This window comes from Tupaia chinensis, unplaced genomic scaffold (genome assembly GCF_000334495.1).
Source record: "Tupaia chinensis unplaced genomic scaffold, TupChi_1.0 Scaffold000099_1, whole genome shotgun sequence".
Classification (NCBI taxonomy): Eukaryota; Metazoa; Chordata; class Mammalia; order Scandentia; family Tupaiidae; genus Tupaia; species Tupaia belangeri.
Genome location: NW_006159563.1, coordinates 1,391,316 through 1,412,813, shown reverse-complemented (window position 1 = coordinate 1,412,813; position 21,498 = coordinate 1,391,316). Strand labels below are relative to the sequence as shown.

The window sequence follows — 21,498 nt, the reverse complement described above, 5'->3', positions numbered from 1 at the left end:
TATTTAGACTAATTAAGTTCATTGGCAGAACAATTGAATGGGGGGGGCGCGGAAGGCATGGAGGGCAACCATGGATGCCAGGGACAATGGGAGAGGAAGATGGGACATAGCAGAGGGTGGGGGATGGGGAATCAGGGATGGCAAGACAAAGGGCAAGGTATGCAGGATGTAAGAATTGGAAAATTATTTGCTGAGAACATGTATGTAGATGTACTTGATTGAGCCAATGCACAGTGTATTTTGGATGGAAAATTTATTTCTGTGTTGTGATGGTGTAAAGTGAATTAATAAAAAAAAATGTTTGCTCTAGGAGAATAGATACATTGTTTTTCATTTTTCTTTTTTAGAGAGATTTTCGCTATAGGGTGTGTCTGCTCACTGGTGAGACAGAGACAGTGAGACAGAAAGTGAGAAATTACCCCCTAGGGGGATGGCCATTCCACAATGCTTTCTCCTCTGTTGTCTCGGGATTTTGTACATGCACACACATGTGCCTCGTATGAGTTTCAAGCTGCCAGACCCATAACTTGAAGTGCAGTTGACTATGTGTGAGTCCAGCAATGTAACCATCATACCATCTGCTGGTCCTATAAAGCAAGCCATCAGGTCTAGGACTTGAACTGTGCTCAGCCATGTGAGAGTCCAGCACCTTAACCACTATACTACCTCTTGTCCCCTTGTTTTTCTTTTTCACAGCAATCTCTAATGCCTAGTACATAGTATGTGCTCAAAAAGTCTGAAAAATGATAAATGCATTCTATTTTACCATGTAAAAATGAAGATACAAAAATGTGTTGTAGTCTCTGTTTCTTCAGAGTTTTAGTCTAGTGTAAGAAAAAAAAATAGTACTATAAAGCTATGATAAATATCTGCACTTAACCAGACTACTCAAGTATAATTGGATGAATGGTGACTGTCTGGTAGAAAATATAGGTAAGAGTTATTAAGTGGGTAGAATACACAGTGAATTCTGCTTTGGCATTTGAAGTTTGAGATTTGTATAGAAATCCAGGTGCACCCTCCAAAAAGGAGTTAAATGTGTGTCTTTAAGACTTGAAGCTTAAGAGTGGCCCTAGATATAAAGATCTTTGTACACATATAGTTGATTTAAAATACTTACACTGATGATCTTTATAGCTAGGCCAAGGTAATTAGTTTAGTCAGTTTATTTTTCATATAACTTGAATGATTTCCTATGTTTCTATATTTTTACACCTAATTATTTCAACAAAACTGTACATATAACTATATATATATATATATATATATATATACACACACACATGTCTACAATGAACAAAATATTCTTTATCTTTTATTTATTTATTTATTTTTTTGAGAGGTTTTTGCTATAGGGCACATACGATCTCCAGAATATCAGAGAAAGACAGCGAGAAATCACCCACCAGGGGTAATGGCCACACCACAATCTCTCCTCCTCCATTCTCCTCTCGGGATCTTGGGTGCGTACACACACATGCCCAATGTGAGTTTGAGCCACCAGGTCCTGGACTCTAACCGTGGTCAACTACGTGGGAGTCTAGCGACATAGCCATTATGCCAACTGCTGGTCCCGCCAGTTTACTGGCTTTAAAAATGATATTTAAATTGTCACTTTCCATTTGTTGAAGGGCAGCATAAGGATCGACTGGATGTAGAGGTAGAGCACAAAAATGTTTTGTACTCCTCCATTTATTAGGCTTCATATTAGATCCTTATGGGTATATGGCCCCTGACCCCTGGCTTCAGTAATAGTAATGGTGTAGAGAGGTGAACCGCAGCAGTTATGTAAAAGAATGCTTCCCACCCTGGCCCTGAACCATGTATGTATAGGAAGTCTTCCAAAAAAGCTCATGTAAGTTATCAACAAGCTATGCATGGATTAAAAATGTCTTTGCACCAAAATAGATTGATGCTTCCATTTTTCCATGAACTTTTTGAAGTCCCCTTGTGTGGCCATAATGCTCCAGCAGAGCCCCTGTCTCATATTTTTAAGCATTAAAAAAAGAAAAAGTCTCAATATTTTAAGTAAAATCCTTATCTTGACTGCATTGCTAGATACTTCTAGTTTAATTTTATTGCTTGAAATAACAAATGTTCCTACTGATTAAAAGGACAGAAATTGGTGAATATATATAGAAAATAAATATCATAAAAAGGTTGCCTACTCTTACGAAGAAATGACATTTTTAAGTTTATTTTATATTGTATGTTTAAGAAATTTAAGAATTATTTTTTGGAGTTTTAAATAAACATATTTGAGTGATATTTTGAAAGACATTCTTATTAGTGATTTTTTTAGTCTCTTCCCTCATCATCTATGTCATCTCATCTACGTCATCTATGGTAGAGTGTGTAAAGGACTGTTCTTTGTTCATCTCTACATTTGTATTATACTGAGTACTTTATTCAGGATCAAAGGCATGAATTCATCTGTTTGGCATTTTGAAACTTTCAAGTGATGAAAAACTCTTTCCTTTTAAAAATGTTTGTCTTAGTCAAAGCTCTCTTACAATTGAGATAATGAGAGAATACAAGATCACTTTGTGTCATTGATGTTTTGCTAAGAATGTAATCTGTTGTCCAAAAAAATAAACTTAGGTATTTTCTTGGTTTTTATCAACTGAAATAAGTAATACCCTACCTGTGTCTAAAGACCTTTGTCTTTAACTTTGTGTGTGTTTATATTCAAAGAAGCTATAAAAGGAAATGCTCAACTTTACTTTCAATTTATTTATTCTTTTCATACATAAAACTTTCTTATTTAAACTTGCATGCTTGTTAAATTTACTCAGGTTTCATTATAGGAGAAAACTGCAAATGTTTTTGGTCATTTGATTCTAAGTTTAAGATCAGATAGGAGTACTAGTCTAAAATAATTTCAACTGTATGAACTTCTTAGAATTTTTCCGTGTTTTTTTTTCTTTCTGTTAGATGGTGGTCAAATTGCTTAATTTAGGGCAAATACATGAATCTAAAAATAACTCATTGAAATAAAGGAAAGATTTTTTCTGTTTCTTGTTCATTTAAAAGGCAAGAGTGAGCTGAATTAAACAGACATTAGGACCTGCTTATGTTTCAAATAAAATAAAATAAAATTACACATGCATATGCAATTTCTTTGTATCTAGAACTGTAATATTCCAGTCTCTAAAATATTAATATTTCTACAATGTCTATGTATATCTGCTATTTTCCTCTACATTTTATGTTGTAGTTGTGGTTATTATTTTTAATTTTCCAGGTGTGGGAGCTCACCAGAGAGGCAGAAAGGGAGAGGGGAGAGAGAGCACCCCTCCATTTCTCCATTCTGTCAGGATCTGGGGGGTCCACAAACATGGAACCGACATGTTTCTCAAGCTGCCATGGCCAGGGTTGGTGAGGTTGTCCATGTGGGATCCTGTGCTCTTGACTACTAGGTCATGGGGTGTTATTCTCTTTTACATTTTAAAGAAATGTAAATGTTTCTCACAACCCAAGAAATATCAGTGTTTAAATCTTCTGGCAGGGTTTAATTTAAGTAATCTATCTGTGATTGCTGTTTGAAATTTTAGAGAAAATTAGCAAACATGATTCATTCAGAGAAGTACTTTCTGGAGTTATGTATCCCAATGGTCCTAAATGAAAAGAATGAACTGAAATGATTTGTAAAATGCCACTCAGATTGGATTTCTAATTCAGTGAAATCTCAATATAGTCAGCCACTGTAAAATATTTCTCAATCTTTATATCACATAATTATAGAAATAGTCTCTTAAAAATCTTTATATTTTGTAAATTTCTTAATAGATAAATAATATTATTTATCTAATGCTAAAACCCCAAAGCCCCTCAGTTTTGTCATTTTTGCTGCCTACTCAATACTGTTAGTATCCTTCAGAATTCTGTGTAGGTTAAGCAGTCCCTAATAGAGGAATTCAGATTTTTTTAAAGAGTCTTACCTTTATGGAAAAGTACCTAAGCTTAATATTTAACATTGTTATTTGTCACATAAATTATGAACTGTAGATAAAGGAGTAACTACTGTGTGGTATCCTCAGGCTTATCAGTTTTCTAAAACTCTTATCTTTCTCTTTGTCACTTCACAAATTTCGATCTTTCTTCAGTAATAGGTTCCATGTCAGTTACCCATTTTCATGTTGCATTAACAAAAATGAGTTAAAAATTCTCATGTATAGTTTCTTTTCTTATTCTAAGCAGAGTGACTTAAAATTAGGTTTCACCAGGGGGCCAAGCAGTGATGCATCAGTGACAGAACTGGACCCCCACTGAAGATCCTGGATTAGCATCCTGAGGGCCCTGTGTGCTGCCAGGGTTTGCATGTGTGTAAGATTAAGCTGGCTGAGACAAGACGTGAAGCACAGAGTGAAGCACACAGTGAAGACTGTGGGAGTGCCCCTCTCTCTCTCTCTCTCTTAGTCTTTCATGGAAGAGATAAACAAAAACTAAAACAAACAAACAAATAAATAACCCTAGGTTTTAGAAAAGATTGTAGTATGTTCATATAGTATTTATTTTGCTTTCTTTTCTGCTGGGAGATGAAAGAATGACTTACTGCTTACAGAAATTAGTCTTAGGCTCTCTGTTGATTTCTATGGTAAATGCTACTAAGAAAGTAAATAGAAGCCCAGATTTTTCTTTACTGTATTTATATCTGATAAATGTCCTATTTGGATCTTATTTTTTTCCCCTCAGAAAAAAATGTGTATGTTTCAAACTGAGCTGTTCAGTCTTGATATTATCTCAGAAAAACTAAACATGTCTTTTTTTCATTTCAGTTCAGACTTGGTTCCTTCAACCTAGAGAAAGTTGCAAGCCCAGCTGAGGTCATTAGAGAACTTATTTGTTACTGCCTGGACACCATCACAGAAAACCAAGCCAAAAATGAGCACCTGCAGAAAGAAAATGAAAGGCTTCTGAGAGATTGGAATGATATTGAAGGACGGTGTGTACTTGCATTATAAAAGCACTGAGCTCTCTTTATATCAGTATAGCTTTAAGTCAATACTTTGTAAATTCATAATATATGTAGACTTGCATATATTTAAACTAAAATCCATAATTAATTTTGTCTTTACATAATATGATCGAACTAAATTTTTAGTCACTATTGTACATTGTAGGAGTGCATTAACAATTTTCAATCATTAGTATTAGATGGTAGCAACAAATTTATAAATAAGGAGTAACTGTGTGTTGAGGATCAGAACCCGATAATGTTAAATGAAAATTGAGGAACTGGCTATTAAGAAGGATTAATTCAACTTATGTTATAAGATCTATAGTGAACAAAAGAGACTTAACTATATCAGCACCGTTGTTTTGTATTTGGAATTAATGAATGACAACTATTTTAAATGAACAGTATTTTGCCTCCTAACAGGGACTTATTTCTACTGATTGAAATTCATACTACAAGCATTTTTATGAGTTAATTAGGTTTACTAGATAAGACATTTGGAAACCCTTCTTTTCCTGATTTTGCCTCTTATTTTTGAGACGATGAGGTCACTTATCTTCTCAATTATGGACTTTCCCAGCTAAATCATCTAGACTGGACCAGTGTGTGACCTCTGTACTCTATTATGTAAAATATGTTTGAGGAAAATTAAATCTATGATGTAAACACTTATATCCCCACGAAGACATATATAATGTAATATACCTATTTTTACATTTATATGTATATTGCAGTATCTAAAGTAATTACATGGACTATATATAATGTGATAATAATTATCATTATATCCAATAGATTTTTAAAATTTTTCATTCAAATGAATAGTTCTAAAACATAAGAACTTTTATCCTATTTAGGGTTTTTTAGGGTATTAATTGTGATTGCTTTATATGGACATTAATAAGTATGGAGGAAGTACATGAAAAATAGAGATGTTTTAGTTTAATCTATATATGTATATGAAAATAAGATTGACTAATGAGGTTATTTTTCTATATGTTTTATTCTATTAATTATTATAAGACATGTATAGTTAAGTTTCTAGCAATTGTATTTATCTCTCAGTTATTATTTTAATACTGTATATAAAGAATATTTTGCGCTTTAACTCTAAATAAATTTTTATCTACATTTTCATACATCTAATTACATTAAATACTATAAAGAGAATGAGGTCAAATCAAAACATATGTAAGTGCCAGGCAGCCATACAGAAAAATAAGCTGATTTTTCTCTTTAACTTCTGTTTTATTCCTTTTTTGTGTACTATGCGTCAGTGTCAAATATCTGTGCTACATAGCATTTTTAGCATTTTATTTCTAGATTGGAGTGTTTTATACATGAAAAAAATCAAATTAAAGGAGATACACTCTGGTTGTGATAAACTATTATATTTAAAACTCAAAATACCCTCAGGATGATAGGAAATTTGATCTACAAATTGCCCACAAAAATGCAGACTGGGTACTTGGTACTTGAACAAATTGCTATAAAATGTCTGCCAGAGGTTGAAAGAGGTATTATCTCATCAGTATTCAACACCACTCCCATAGAATTGAAAGCAGCAGGGAACAAAGATGAGGCCACGGAGACAGATGCACCCTGTGCTGTAAAACAGTGTGTATGAGGGGTGCATATACTACATGGCTCACAGATGTTTGATGTACTGTTTCTGAACTGTCCAGAAAGTAGTTTGTCTTATCGTGGCAAGAGATTTCCTGTTTGATCAAAAGCACAGCCATGTACCCTGTCACCTGCCTTATTACCATCCAGCCATACTTTTTCTGTTAATACTGAGTGAGACCTATTCTTTGGAGTTGAGGGTGTGTACCATTAGGGTGACGCTACGAACCGAGAGGAGAAACAGTTTACTCCAGAGAATTGTAGGATCCTGATTATATGCCAGATGTTAGATTAGTAGCTTTATGTATTTCTCAGATTTGGTTTTCTCCAAATTTAGAAGAGAAAGTGACCAATTTAGGGAACTGTAATACATCTTGGTCATGTTCCCTAGTATACTAGAAAATAAGTAAAGGATTTACAGCTCCAACTACCATAAGGCAGCAGTAGTGTTTAATAGTTTTTAGAAAGATTAGAAATAAGAGATGAGTTTATTACTCAGGTAACTAGGGACATAGAAAATAAGAATCATTAGAGTATGGGCCCTGATTTTAGGCCTAGCCACGATCAGTTTTGGGGAACACCCTCCTGATTACTCTTGTGTCAATATCCATCCATGACCCAATCATTTCTTCCCCATCACTATTCCTGACGATGTGGAGGAGTGGAGAAAAATTAGATGGAGGGAAGGGACAAAGCAGAGGATAGGATTTCCCCTAGAAGCTATGAGAGGTGAAACTGCAGTATATTTAATATGTGATAAAATATAATATGAGTAAAGAATAATCATGTACTCATATGTTTATTAACATGAAAAATGTTTGTGATATTAAGAGGAAACATATACATTACCAAGCATATGAGTACTATTCCTTTATTGCAAAACATGTACTTATTTGGAGACTATCTAGAAGGAGAAAATTAAGTGTTAAAAATAGTGTATGTCTGGAATCGTGGATTAAAATTTACCTTTTGAGGGTAATTTTGGTATATATCTTGATATCAGTACTATGATTAGAGCCAACTATAAAGCTATTTCCATTTGGGATGAGAATGGGGAATAAATAAGGCTTTATTGAAGAATGAAGAATTGCACATTGAGGAAAAATATTGAGCTTTAATGCAAAGACTTTGAACATGTGTTTCCTGAGGGTTTTATTTAATTTTTGCCTTTGTTTTTAGTTATTATTTAATAGTCATGGTCTTGACATTTCAACATTTTTAAAAACTGGCATTAACTATGTTAATTTAATTTCATATAGTTTAGATAAAGGAGAAAATATTAGAAAATTTGTATGTGAATCCTTAGGTTATTAGCTATATTATTTCACTGGGTTTTCCTGCTTAGTTTCAAATAATTCCCAAATTCTCTGTTACTGAATAGGTCTTTGTTTGCACTCAGACCTCAATTTAGAAGTTATCCAGCTTTATTCTGAATTGTAATTATTAAGCCCATAATTGGAGGCAGTTTTCAGTGAATTGGATCAACACTTATGGAATTATTAGAATAGAAATCCTTGAAAGCAGTTTTGCTTCGTCTCTGCCTTCTAACTAGAATCACATTATATCCAGATGAACTCAGTCTGATTTTTAAAGACCTCAAGAGATACATACGTCTCCGCTTGGTAGTCTATTACAGTATTTAAGAATGGACACAGTTAGGACATTTTTCCCTCCATCTCTTGGTAATTTGAACCCTCCATGCTGTAGTTGAAGGCCGTTTCCTCTTGTTCTTTCGACAGAAAGGATGAGGAGCAGCTGTTCACCATCTTCTTCTGTACTTAGAGGCTTATTAAATCTCTACCACTGCTTTCTTTTCCCGTTCCTTTTAGCAGTCTTTGTCCTGGAAAGTATTCATATTTTCTTTTGCTGTACAACCCTGACCTGGATATAAGTTAGGCCAGAACCAATTGTTAATAAAAGGATTACTGCAGTGTTTCGAAGTACTATGTGTTCACGTTTATGTACCTATTGTTTTATTTGGGGCTATCATTTAATCTATTGTTTTATTTTGCGTGTTACTTTGGATGAAATTTGTGTTTTCACCTTACGTTTGTCACTGTTTCTGACAATTTTAATCTTAAGTTGTTTTCCTATCAAGAAATATTTTATTGTGAATATTTAATACTTTTCTAAATTTAGTTTTTATTCTTTTCACTTAAAAATAAAAAAGTATCCTTTGTTCTAAAGTCCTAGATTCTTTACTCCTAGGTTACTAATTAAATTTAACATGATCATTTTATTGTTCTGGTCACTGTTGAAGGGTGACCATCATTATGCCTTTTCTATTTGATGTTTTGATGGTTTCATCTAGTTTGAACTTGAACTGGTCGTCATCTGATCCAGTTTTATCTGGGCTTTCTTTTAGTTACACTAGACTTTGCTGTAAATCTTATGTCTCCTCCACTGAAGGTCTCACTCAACAATGCCTGTCCCATTCTTGAGAACTGGACTTGCCAAGAGAGAAATATCAATAATGTGATGTTTTTATATCTACTATTTTTACATTATTTGTTTATTTAATTTTATTTATCATTTAAAAAAAATTCTATAGGGCACATGGGCTTACAGACGAAGAGAGAGAGAGAGTGAGGGAAAAAGAGAAAGCACCCTCCAGGTCCAAGGCTTGAACAATGGTCAGCCATGTGAGAGTCCAGCATCCCAATCACCACCTCACCTACTGGACTCACTGATATTTATTTTAATGTGTTGTATTAAATGTTAATTTTAATAAAGTACTGAGACCTAGGTTAATAGTTGATGGGTACATGTAATCTTTTAATCAAGAATTATTGAATTAATTTATATTGACATTAAATATTGGACTTTAATCAGATAAATTACTATTTGGTTACCATTACTAAAGTTTGGCATTATTCATTAATCTTTATTTTATATTCTGTATGTTGTGCTGTACTTTTTTTTTCTTGGAGAGGTTTTTGCTATAGGGTGTGAGCACTCACCAGAAAGAGAGAGACAGAGACAGAAAGCGAGAAATCACCCTCCAGGGGAGATGGCCATAACACAATCCCTTCTTCTCCATTTTTCTCTCAGGATCTTGGGCACACACGCACACACGCCCAGTGTGAGTTTAAGCCACCGGGTCTGGGACTTGAACTGCGGTTGACTACATGGGAGTCCAGTGACACAGCCATTAGGCCAACTGCTGGTCCCATGGTGTAGTTCTTTTTCAGTGAGCTGTGCTCCATGAGGCAAATACTGTTATATTAATATTATTTTCTAAATGTTTTTAAAGGCTGAAGAATAGGGTAAATATTACTGTTAAAATAGTGAACAGCTGTTAATTGATTGAAAAAATATAATATTACAATCACTAGTTTTCCATTTTCTCATAACATAACCATATTAGCTTTTCCACTCAACCATTTTCTTTGGGAGGAGGACCATGGCATGTATGGCACCTAGTGTAATGGCATGATTCTGAAACACCATTTTCATAAGGACTGGCAAGAGCCTGGCACCATATAGTTTTCTTCACTTACCAGGAAGATATGCAGATGCAAAGCTCAGCCAGAAAAAGCATACTGCCTTTCCCAGGCCCTGCATATGAACCCACCAGCTCATAAAAAGATGTCCCACAGTGAGGTATCACACCAAAGTACAAATTGGTGAGGCTTCAATATTGAAAATTAAGGGTAGTGTGGGCCACGGTTATCTCTCTAGATCCGAGGAGCGGAGGCAAGTCTACTGAGTCCCTGCAGGGAATGTTGCAGTGGCTGAAAGAGTGCAACTCCAAGCTCATTCTCTTCCTCAGCAAGCCTTTGGACCCATGTAAGAGAGAGAGTTCTGCTGAGGAACTGAAATTGTGCATCCAGCTGACAGGACCACTATTGTCCATGTGGAATGAGTGCAAGGAAAAAGACAAGAGTCATCAATAAGGAGGAGGTGAACTTTAAGGCATTCACCAGTCTCCCTGTGGTCTGTGCCAATGTCCTTTTCTAGAGCATCCACAAAAAAAGTTTGAAGAAGCTGCATAACATCTTGTTGAAAAGAAAAAGATAAAGTATGGTTGGAGATTTGTAATAAATCAGCAGTAAGGGTAGAAAAACAAACAAAAAATAGGTTCATTTTAACTCACATTTCTTGATAATCTACTAGATGTCTCCTAAATATTTGCCAAATGTCAAACACTGTACTTGGCACTAAGGAGAAAACAGCCAATAAAACAGAAATGCACTAGTTTTCATGGAGTTCACAGCAAAGACTTTGCTATAAGAATTTTTCTGTAATTGGTCCCAGAAAACATACTACCATATTTTCCTTTTCATTCATAGCTCGAGAGAGGTAGGTTGTTGAAAGCAAAAGGGCATATCAATGAAAGGTATCAAATTTTGACATTTTATTTCTAATTATCTCACTGAAAAATAGACATGCACATATACATATGTGTATATTGCTACTAATGTATATATATATTATATAAATATACATATATTTGTGCATTGTATAATAAAATAGGGAAATCCTGGGATACCAGAATAGAACAATAGAAGTATAAGTAAGCAGTATGGTAAAGAGAAAACTAGGCATAACAAGGCAACATTTAAAAGAATACATGAAATAATTCAAATATATGTGTATTTGAATATGTAATATAGAATTTTATTAATAGTGTGTATGCATATTTTAAATATATACAACCTCTGCTAGTTTATGTTCTCTGTTTTATATTTATCTTGAGAGATTACAGTAAGTACAAAATCCTTTGTTAGTTCATTTGAGCATTGTAGGAAGAATTATAAATAATAAAGAATCCCATAACTTGTCTTACACATCTAAATTTGGAGATATCTAAATTTTCACATTTACTGTTTCCTTAATCTCTCTTTGGACATATCAAGTAGAATACTTTTATTCATTATATATGTGAGAAATGTTCAAAAAATTTGTTGAAATGCATATTATGAAAAAATAACATAAATATCATTTTTTGCTGAAAAATAAACTTGTGCTTTCATTTCATTTTTCATGAACTTTTTGAAGTTCCTTTCTGTGTGTATATGTTTGTATATAGTTTGTATGAGTGTTTGCTAAAAGGATGTAGCTGGGTAGCACATGTCCTTGTTGAGAGCAGTTCATAGTCTAGAACAATCAGATTGTCACAAAATAAGGTCACGATTGCTATTATAGTTACATCACAAAGTACTGAGAAAACATAAGCTATATTTACTCTTATTTGAAATTTCTTCTTAAAAAATCTTTTGTAGATAAACTATGGATGTGCATAAATTATGGAAGTATTTTTATAGCTTTATTAATATTGATTTTCAGTTTGATGCTTATCTAAGTACATAAATTAGTAACAATATTAATGAATATTTTCTTTTTCTTCTTTAAGAGGTTTTTTCTTTAGGGCATGTGTGCTTGCCAGAGACAGAGACAGTGAGAGGGAAAGTGAGAAATAACCCACCAGGGGGATGGCCATGTCATAATCCCTTCTCATCCTTTGTCCTTCTGGGATCTTGGGCATACATGCACATGCATCTGGCATGATTTTCAAGCCACCAGGTCCAGGACTTGGGACCCAGTGGGCTATGTGGGACATAACTGCTATGCCATCTGCTGGCCCCATTTCTAATTATTTCTAATAATTTCTAATTATTTCTAATTTCTAATTATTTAACTATGGAAAATTTAATAGATAATGAGAATATATATAAAAGTGTTTTTAAGTGAATTTTCTTAGAAAGTTTTCTTGAGCTCTTTAAGTATTTTTTGAGATCTTAAGACTGAGTAATATTAATGCTAAGAAGAACTACACTATTTATTGTCTGTTTACTTTTTTAGGTTTGAAAAATGTGTGAGTGCGAAGGAAGCTTTGGAGATGGATCTTTATGAACGATTTATTTTGGTGTTGAATGAGAAGAAAACAAAGATTCGAACCTTACAGAAATCATTAAATGAAATTCAAGAACTACAAAAGAACACTGAATGTGAAAGGTATTTGGCTTTTCTGTTTCGGGATGACAGGTGTATACATTTAAATGGAACTTCTTCCCAAACTTAGCGTTAGTTAGGTGCCAACTGTTTAATATAGAAAAATCATCTAATAGCCTCTGGCTATTAGACAGGCTGCCATAGGCTGCAAATTCTCAAAAGGATTTTTCTGGGTGTGTTTAGTTTTTCAACCTATACTTAAATTATAGAACTGGCATGAGGCTTATCTAAATATTATTTAATTACTAGACAACACTAAGAAAAATATAAAAATTAAAAAGAATTTTTATCTACTGTAGAACTACAGAGTTGAATACCCCATTATAATTTAGATGTCTTAGCAGTGATTAACTTTAGAATCAAGTAAGTAATGTGAAATTCCACTGGGCATTTATTTGATCTGATTAGAGGCGATTATCTTTCTCATTCTTCTAACAAGCTTTCTGTGAGAGGGATATATAGTTGATTCGTTTTTTTTTTGGAGAGGTTTTTGCTGTAGGGCGCGTGCACTCGCCAGACAGACAGAGAGAAACAGACAGAAAGCAAGAAATCACCCCCCGGGGGGATGGCCACGCCGCAATCCCTTCTCCTCCATTCTCCTCTCAGAATCTTGGGCACACACGCTCATGCACCCAGCGTGAGTTTTAAGCCAATGGGTCTGGGATGCAAACCGCAGTCGACTATGTGGGAGTCCAGCGACATAGCCATTACACTAACTGCTGGTCCCTTTTGTTGATTCTTAAGGTTGAATCATGTATCACAAATGGCTGGTATGGCTTTGGAAAATTACAGTTTTTTCAGCTATTACCAGATATAGGTTAGAGTCTGTTGCCCTGAATCTGAGAAGAAGCAGAGGTTTACCAATGATGTCCTGTAAATAAAAATAACATTTGATGTCAGCTGTCCTAGTTCAGATATTGGCTTGGCACTAGTACTTATTAGTATACGGCTTTGGACAAGTCCTTTACACTCCATACTCATGTCATCTTCATAATAAGGTTACGTAAAGGTTCCCACCTCAGGGTTTGGTGAGATCAAATGAAATGAACTACTTTCAGATTGGTAAAATGCTAAATACTCTGTGACCTCCAGAGATAACTTGGTGGAATAATATTTTGATAGAAGAAAATAATGATGATTCAAGAATTTATTATAGTAAACATTAAACATTGAAATTATTAGTGTAATAGCAACTTATTTTTAAGAGAGTTAATAAATAGTTTTTAAAGTGGTTTTATCTAAATATATGCAAATATTTCTTGACTTACAGTAGGGTATCACCCTAATAATCCCATTATAAGTTGAAAATATCATTAGTCTAAAATGCACTTAATACACCTAAAGTGTCTATCATCGTAGCTTGGCCTTCCCTATCTTAAATGGGCCCAGAACACTTAACGTTAGTCTATAGTTAGACAAAGTAATCTAACACAGTGCCTATTTTACTATAAGGTGCTGAATATCTCAGGTACCAAATATCTCTGTAGTCCAGGAAAAGATTCACATTCGAAATTCAAAGTACATTGGAATTGGAATGGTTTCACACCATCATAAAGTTGAAAAATACCATCTGTGTATTTCAAGGTATGTTTATCTAGGTAGAATCTTTTTTTCATGAATTAAAAAAAAAATTTTTTTATTTAACTTTATTTTTTCAATTTATTTATTTATTTTAGTTTGACCAGAGAGGGGCAGAGTAAAAGAGAGAGAGAGAGGGAAAGTTAAAAAGCAAGCAACCAGGTCAGGACTTGAATCACAGTCAGCCATGTGGAGTCCAGTGCCCTTAACCACTGTGCCCCCTGCCAGCCCCATTTTCAGGAATATTTTTAAGAATTACTGGTTAATTCGATAGCTGCTCAGAAATGAGCCAGTGTTTTATAACTCTTTTTCTGTTTTTAGGGAAACTGCAACCTGTTCTGAAATGACTGTTGACAGAGATGCAATCTATGATGAAAGTACTGATGAGGAAAGTGAAAATCTGTCTGGTCTCTCTGTGTTGGCTGCAGGTAATAAAATGTATATTTATTACTATTTTTAGTACTATTTAATTTTTTAAATTTGGTTTTTATATTTAATTGTAGTGCATCCTTGTGGGGAATGATATGGATTTTTCAAAGCATTCATACAGTATATAATACAATCAAATCAAAGATAATACCATGTTTATAATTTTAAAAAAAAGAACACCACATGATGATGTGTACCATTTATTTTTGCCTTGCTAATTTTTCTTCTTTCTTCTTTCTTCCCTTTTCTTTTTCTTTCTTTCCTATCTTCTTTTCATATATATATATATGTACATATATATATATATGTACACACACACAATATGTATATATATAATTGTCAATGTCCTTTTTTTTAACTTACCTCATTTTGGCTTATTACTCTGATAAATCAGAGTGAAAAATGTTACAGAAAGACTTTTTCTACAGGATTTTTAAATCATTTTTGGTCTGAAACCTCAAAACTTAATGTTAAATATTGTTATTCATTACAAATTGCAGCAGTTTATTAGGAACAGCAAAGCATTCAAATATGTATATGTGTGTGTGTGTATATACATATATACACACACACTAAGATTTACTATTTCTACTTAATGAAAGATACATAAGCATTTAGGAAGATACTCCTTCACACTAATTGCCATCAGTTCAAAGCTGGTTGCCTTTAGCATTTGAGATTTTACCTAGGTGTAGCTGTGGATGGAGCGCTGACGCAGATAAGCCAGAATGCTTTAGGTTATCCTTTTCTACAGAAAAGGATTTCAATGAGGTAAGATGGGAGCATAGGAAAGAGAAAGGAGAATGGCAGTTAAAAGTTAAAAAAAAAGCCTTACTCAGACCCTCAGGTCAAGCAGGTGTTGAATCATGGATTATGCTTCTAGAATTTTAAAATTTATTTTATATTAAATGAAAAAACTTCTGTGCTATTTAAATTCTAGTTAAGAAAATAGACAGTAACATGATAACTTAAGTATAAAATATGTTAGCTTTTGATATGTGCTAAAGAGGAGGAGAATGTGGGGAAGGATAATATAAATGTCAAGGTAGGGAGAAGGATGAGGCTTGAATTTTAGCCAGAGTATCAGAAAGGGCCCCTATGAGAATACGGCATGTCTGTCTTGAAGAAGAGCTTGTCGACTATGTGGGAGTCCAGCGACATAGCCATTACACTAACTGCTGGTCCCTTTTGTTGATTCTTAAGGTTGAATCATGTATCACAAATGGCTGGTATGGCTTTGGAAAATTACAGTTTTTTCAGCTATTACCAGATATAGGTTAGAGTCTGTTGCCCTGAATCTGAGAAGAAGCAGAGGTTTACCAATGATGTCCTGTAAATAAAAATAACATTTGATGTCAGCTGTCCTAGTTCAGATATTGGCTTGGCACTAGTACTTATTAGTATACGGCTTTGGACAAGTCCTTTACACTCCATACTCATGTCATCTTCATAATAAGGTTACGTAAAGGTTCCCACCTCAGGGTTTGGTGAGATCAAATGAAATGAACTACTTTCAGATTGGTAAAATGCTAAATACTCTGTGACCTCCAGAGATAACTTGGTGGAATAATATTTTGATAGAAGAAAATAATGATGATTCAAGAATTTATTATAGTAAACATTAAACATTGAAATTATTAGTGTAATAGCAACTTATTTTTAAGAGAGTTAATAAATAGTTTTTAAAGTGGTTTTATCTAAATATATGCAAATATTTCTTGACTTACAGTAGGGTATCACCCTAATAATCCCATTATAAGTTGAAAATATCATTAGTCTAAAATGCACTTAATACACCTAAAGTGTCTATCATCGTAGCTTGGCCTTCCCTATCTTAAATGGGCCCAGAACACTTAACGTTAGTCTATAGTTAGACAAAGTAATCTAACACAGTGCCTATTTTACTATAAGGTGCTGAATATCTCAGGTACCAAATATCTCTGTAGTCCAGGAAAAGATTCACATTCGAAATTCAAAGTACATTGGAATTGGAATGGTTTCACACCATCATAAAGTTGAAAAATACCATCTGTGTATTTCAAGGTATGTTTATCTAGGTAGAATCTTTTTTTCATGAATTAAAAAAAAAATTTTTTTATTTAACTTTATTTTTTCAATTTATTTATTTATTTTAGTTTGACCAGAGAGGGGCAGAGTAAAAGAGAGAGAGAGAGGGAAAGTTAAAAAGCAAGCAACCAGGTCAGGACTTGAATCACAGTCAGCCATGTGGAGTCCAGTGCCCTTAACCACTGTGCCACCTGCCAGCCCCATTTTCAGGAATATTTTTAAGAATTACTGGTTAATTCGATAGCTGCTCAGAAATGAGCCAGTGTTTTATAACTCTTTTTCTGTTTTTAGGGAAACTGCAACCTGTTCTGAAATGACTGTTGACAGAGATGCAATCTATGATGAAAGTACTGATGAGGAAAGTGAAAATCTGTCTGGTCTCTCTGTGTTGGCTGCAGGTAATAAAATGTATATTTATTACTATTTTTAGTACTATTTAATTTTTTAAATTTGGTTTTTATATTTAATTGTAGTGCATCCTTGTGGGGAATGATATGGATTTTTCAAAGCATTCATACAGTATATAATACAATCAAATCAAAGATAATACCATGTTTATAATTTTAAAAAAAAGAACACCACATGATGATGTGTACCATTTATTTTTGCCTTGCTAATTTTTCTTCTTTCTTCTTTCTTCCCTTTTCTTTTTCTTTCTTTCCTATCTTCTTTTCATATATATATATATGTACATATATATATATATGTACACACACACAATATGTATATATATAATTGTCAATGTCCTTTTTTTTAACTTACCTCATTTTGGCTTATTACTCTGATAAATCAGAGTGAAAAATGTTACAGAAAGACTTTTTCTACAGGATTTTTAAATCATTTTTGGTCTGAAACCTCAAAACTTAATGTTAAATATTGTTATTCATTACAAATTGCAGCAGTTTATTAGGAACAGCAAAGCATTCAAATATGTATATGTGTGTGTGTGTATATACATATATACACACACACTAAGATTTACTATTTCTACTTAATGAAAGATACATAAGCATTTAGGAAGATACTCCTTCACACTAATTGCCATCAGTTCAAAGCTGGTTGCCTTTAGCATTTGAGATTTTACCTAGGTGTAGCTGTGGATGGAGCGCTGACGCAGATAAGCCAGAATGCTTTAGGTTATCCTTTTCTACAGAAAAGGATTTCAATGAGGTAAGATGGGAGCATAGGAAAGAGAAAGGAGAATGGCAGTTAAAAGTTAAAAAAAAAGCCTTACTCAGACCCTCAGGTCAAGCAGGTGTTGAATCATGGATTATGCTTCTAGAATTTTAAAATTTATTTTATATTAAATGAAAAAACTTCTGTGCTATTTAAATTCTAGTTAAGAAAATAGACAGTAACATGATAACTTAAGTATAAAATATGTTAGCTTTTGATATGTGCTAAAGAGGAGGAGAATGTGGGGAAGGATAATATAAATGTCAAGGTAGGGAGAAGGATGAGGCTTGAATTTTAGCCAGAGTATCAGAAAGGGCCCCTATGAGAATACGGCATGTCTGTCTTGAAGAAGAGCTTTCTAGACAGAAAATATGAATATACTATCCATATTGCCCTCTGTGCTAAGAGGCCCTCTATAGCTCAGAAGGCAATATGAGTAAAGTAGAAAGATGAAGATTTGGAGAATTAGGAGTGAGATAGAGAGATAGTGGGGCCAAAGCACATGATGGACCTTGTAGCCATGGTAAGGATGTCAGTTTTTGCTTTGAGTTAGACTGGAAAATGTTGGAGGCTATTAAATAGTCAAATAACATAATCCTAATTAAATTTTAACAAAATTATTCTTGTAATTTTGTATTGAGAATAAACAGTAGGGTAATGGTTTGGATGATGTTATGATCAGGATAATGGTTTATCCCCCAAAGGATTTTGTTTTGGAATTATATTTTAATTGAATGTCCCCTGAAAGTTCATGTGTTGGGATTTGGTTGTATTGTAAAGGTGTTAAGTGTAAACTTAATCCCTTCATTGTGTCCTAGGTTGGGGCCTTTGGGTGTAATAAAGTCATTAGGGTAAGGCCCCATGTTTGAGTATTAGTGTGTATATAAGGAGAAAAATTGTAGCAGATGGGTTAGAGACAAGAACTAGAAGCTTATGGACCGCGATGCTGCTCAAGATCTTCCTCTCCTTCTTGCTATAGTCTCACCATAAGTTGGTCCCTGGACCTCCAAACCATGAGCTGAATTAACTTTCTCCCCCCTTCCCCTGGCATAAATTCATCCAGTTTCAGGTATTTCTATTAGAAGTGGAGTAACATTAACACAGATAAAGTGCAGTAGAAGATAGAACAGGTGAGATTCTAGTTCAATAATTGGATGAAAGATGAGGGTGGTTTAGGCGATAGAAAATGTGAAAAGCAAGGAACAGGTTATAGATATGTCTAGAGGCAGCAGAATTGGCTGACTAAGTGTGTATGGCAAAAGAAGACTGAAATGGAACAGCCAGGAGCTAAGAGGCAGTAAGGAGCTGTGGTGTCCTTGAAAGCTAAGGGAAGAGAATATTCAAATCAGACAGTGATCTGCTGAGTTGAATGCTGCTCGTGGGACAAGAAAGACTAAGATTGAGGACTGATTGGTGGATGTAGCAATACAAATATTATCAGGATCTTATCTTGTCATTTTTAATGGAAGACTGGGAGAAAGAAAGTAATGGGAATTTCAATGAAAACGAGAAGAGAGAATTAAAGATGAGATGGCAAATAAGGGCAACACTTTGAGGAAGTTGTGCTGTACAGAAAGGGAAAGGCATGGGGCAGCAGTGGAAAGGGGAAGTAGGATAAAGAGGAGTGTTTCTATTTCTTGGCTTTGGATGGAAGAAGGAATATGTGTACTGATGGACATGAACAAGGAGAGAATTAAAAGAAATGTCAAGGCAGGAGACAGGAAAAAGCTGCTGGGATATTCCAAGTACCTAAGAAAGGATGAGATCTAATAGGCAGGAAGCAGATTATATTAGCACTTCCCATAATGCTGTCATTATGAAGAGAAGATAAAATGAATGGACAAAGATATAGAAAGGTATTTAATTGCAAAAATGGAAGCTTATAGACATTGATTAGACTCATTGACTGATTAATCTGATCCTAATCAGGTTTGAATTGGATCACACAGTCACACATACACTCATACTTTTGCAAATAGGAATTAAATTCTTTCCTTCAGAGGTTATGCTCATTTTACATTAGTGCACCACTTAAAATGAAATCATTCTTTAAAAATCAAATGTAATCAAAAAGTCACAAGGAAACAGAATTTTTACTTCTTCTGATTGAAACTTTCAGAACTTTTATGGAATACCATTTCCTTTGATTTTGTCCCTTATTCAAAGTGTCTCACCAACACACGAAGTAAATGAAAATTACTGTTGAAGAGAAAATATGTGGTTAACCATGGACATATGAGAATGGGATCCTTTATGTGTTCAGGCCATTTTAAGCTAAGCTTTAAGCTATAATTATACTGTTTTAAATTTGGCAAAGTTTCTCCAGTCTCTTCAAAAATGTTTATTCTTTATATTTCTAGGATTTTTTATTTTTGGAGAGGTTCTTGCTATAGGGCGCGTGTGCTCGCCAGACAGACAGAGAGACAGAGAGATAGAAAGCGAGAAATCACCCCCCAGGGGGGATGGCCATGCCGTAATCCCTTCTTCTCCATTCTCCTCTCGGGATCTTGGGCACGCAAGCACATGCACCTGGTGTGAGTTTTAAGCCACCGGGTCCAGAACGCAAACCGGGATCGACTACATGGGAGTCCAGTGACTACATGGGAGTCCAGTCCCTATATTTCTAGGATTTTATGTGTCATTTCTTTAGCTTGTATCTAGTTCACTACATATTTGAGCCCTAGTCTCTGGGTGTTTTTCTGTTTTGTTCTGTTTTTAGGGTTTTGCCATGGGGCATATGTGCTTGCAGGAGAGACAAAGACAGAGAGAGGGCAAGTGAGAAATCATCACTCTGGGAAGATGGCCATGCTGCAATCCCTCCTCCTCTCTTCCTCTCGGGATTTTGGGCACGCGTGCTTATGTGCCTGGCGTGACTTTGAAGCCATCAGATCTGGGACTCTAACCAAGGTAGACCATGTGAGAATCCACATCTGAACCACCACAGAGATGTACCACTGCTGGGCTCATCTCTGCATATTGTTTTCTTTTGTTTTTCATTTAACTTGTTTTTACCACGTTTTTTAATGACAAAATTTGAAAATGTGTTTATTAAAAATTTTACTGTCTTGGGTCCAACAGGTGATTTGGTGGTTTGAGGCAGTGGACTCCTCCCACATGGCAGACTGCAGTTTGAGTCCTGGACCACGTGATTTGAAAAATCACATTGGGTGTGTGTGCATACATGCCCATGATCCTAAGAGGAGAATGGAGGAGAGGGAATAACAGCGTGGCTATCCCCCTAGGGATGCAATTTCTCACTTGCCGTATCTCTGGCTCTCTCTCTTTCCAGTGAGCACACACTCCCTATAGCAAAAAAAAAAAAATTTACTGTCCCTTTTTTTGTGCTTCATTAAGAAATAATAAAAGAAACCGATGTTGCTAAGATAAAATAATTAAATCTCAGATCTAAAAGGTGGACAATGAAGTTAGAGCTAGAGTTCATGGATTAAAGAAAATGCATTGTCAAACATCTAAATGAGTCCTCTTATATATATATATATTTTTTGAGAGGTTTTTGCTATAGGGTGCGTGCGTTTGCCAGACAGACAGAGAGAGACAGAGAGACAGAAAGCAGGAAATCACCCCCCAGGGGGGATGGCCACTCTGCGACCCCTTCTCCTCCATTCTCCTCTTGGGATCTTGGGCATGCACCAACACATGCCCGGCGTGAGTTTAAGCCACCGGGTCCAGGACTCAAACCACGGTCGACT

The 21,498-nt window shown here is 34.7% G+C and overlaps 1 protein-coding gene across 1 annotated transcript in view; it reads left to right on the top strand.

Moving 5' to 3' along the window:
* The window catches only part of XRCC4 (X-ray repair cross complementing 4), a 287,206-nt gene that overhangs the window by 102,473 nt on the left and 163,235 nt on the right, over nucleotides 1-21,498 (top strand). The window contains exons 4-6 of the mRNA XM_006143484.3: nucleotides 4,779-4,945; nucleotides 12,389-12,541; nucleotides 14,438-14,544. Coding sequence (XP_006143546.1) covers nucleotides 4,779-4,945; nucleotides 12,389-12,541; nucleotides 14,438-14,544 — 427 coding nt within the window. The remainder of the gene's footprint in view (nucleotides 1-4,778; nucleotides 4,946-12,388; nucleotides 12,542-14,437; nucleotides 14,545-21,498) is intronic.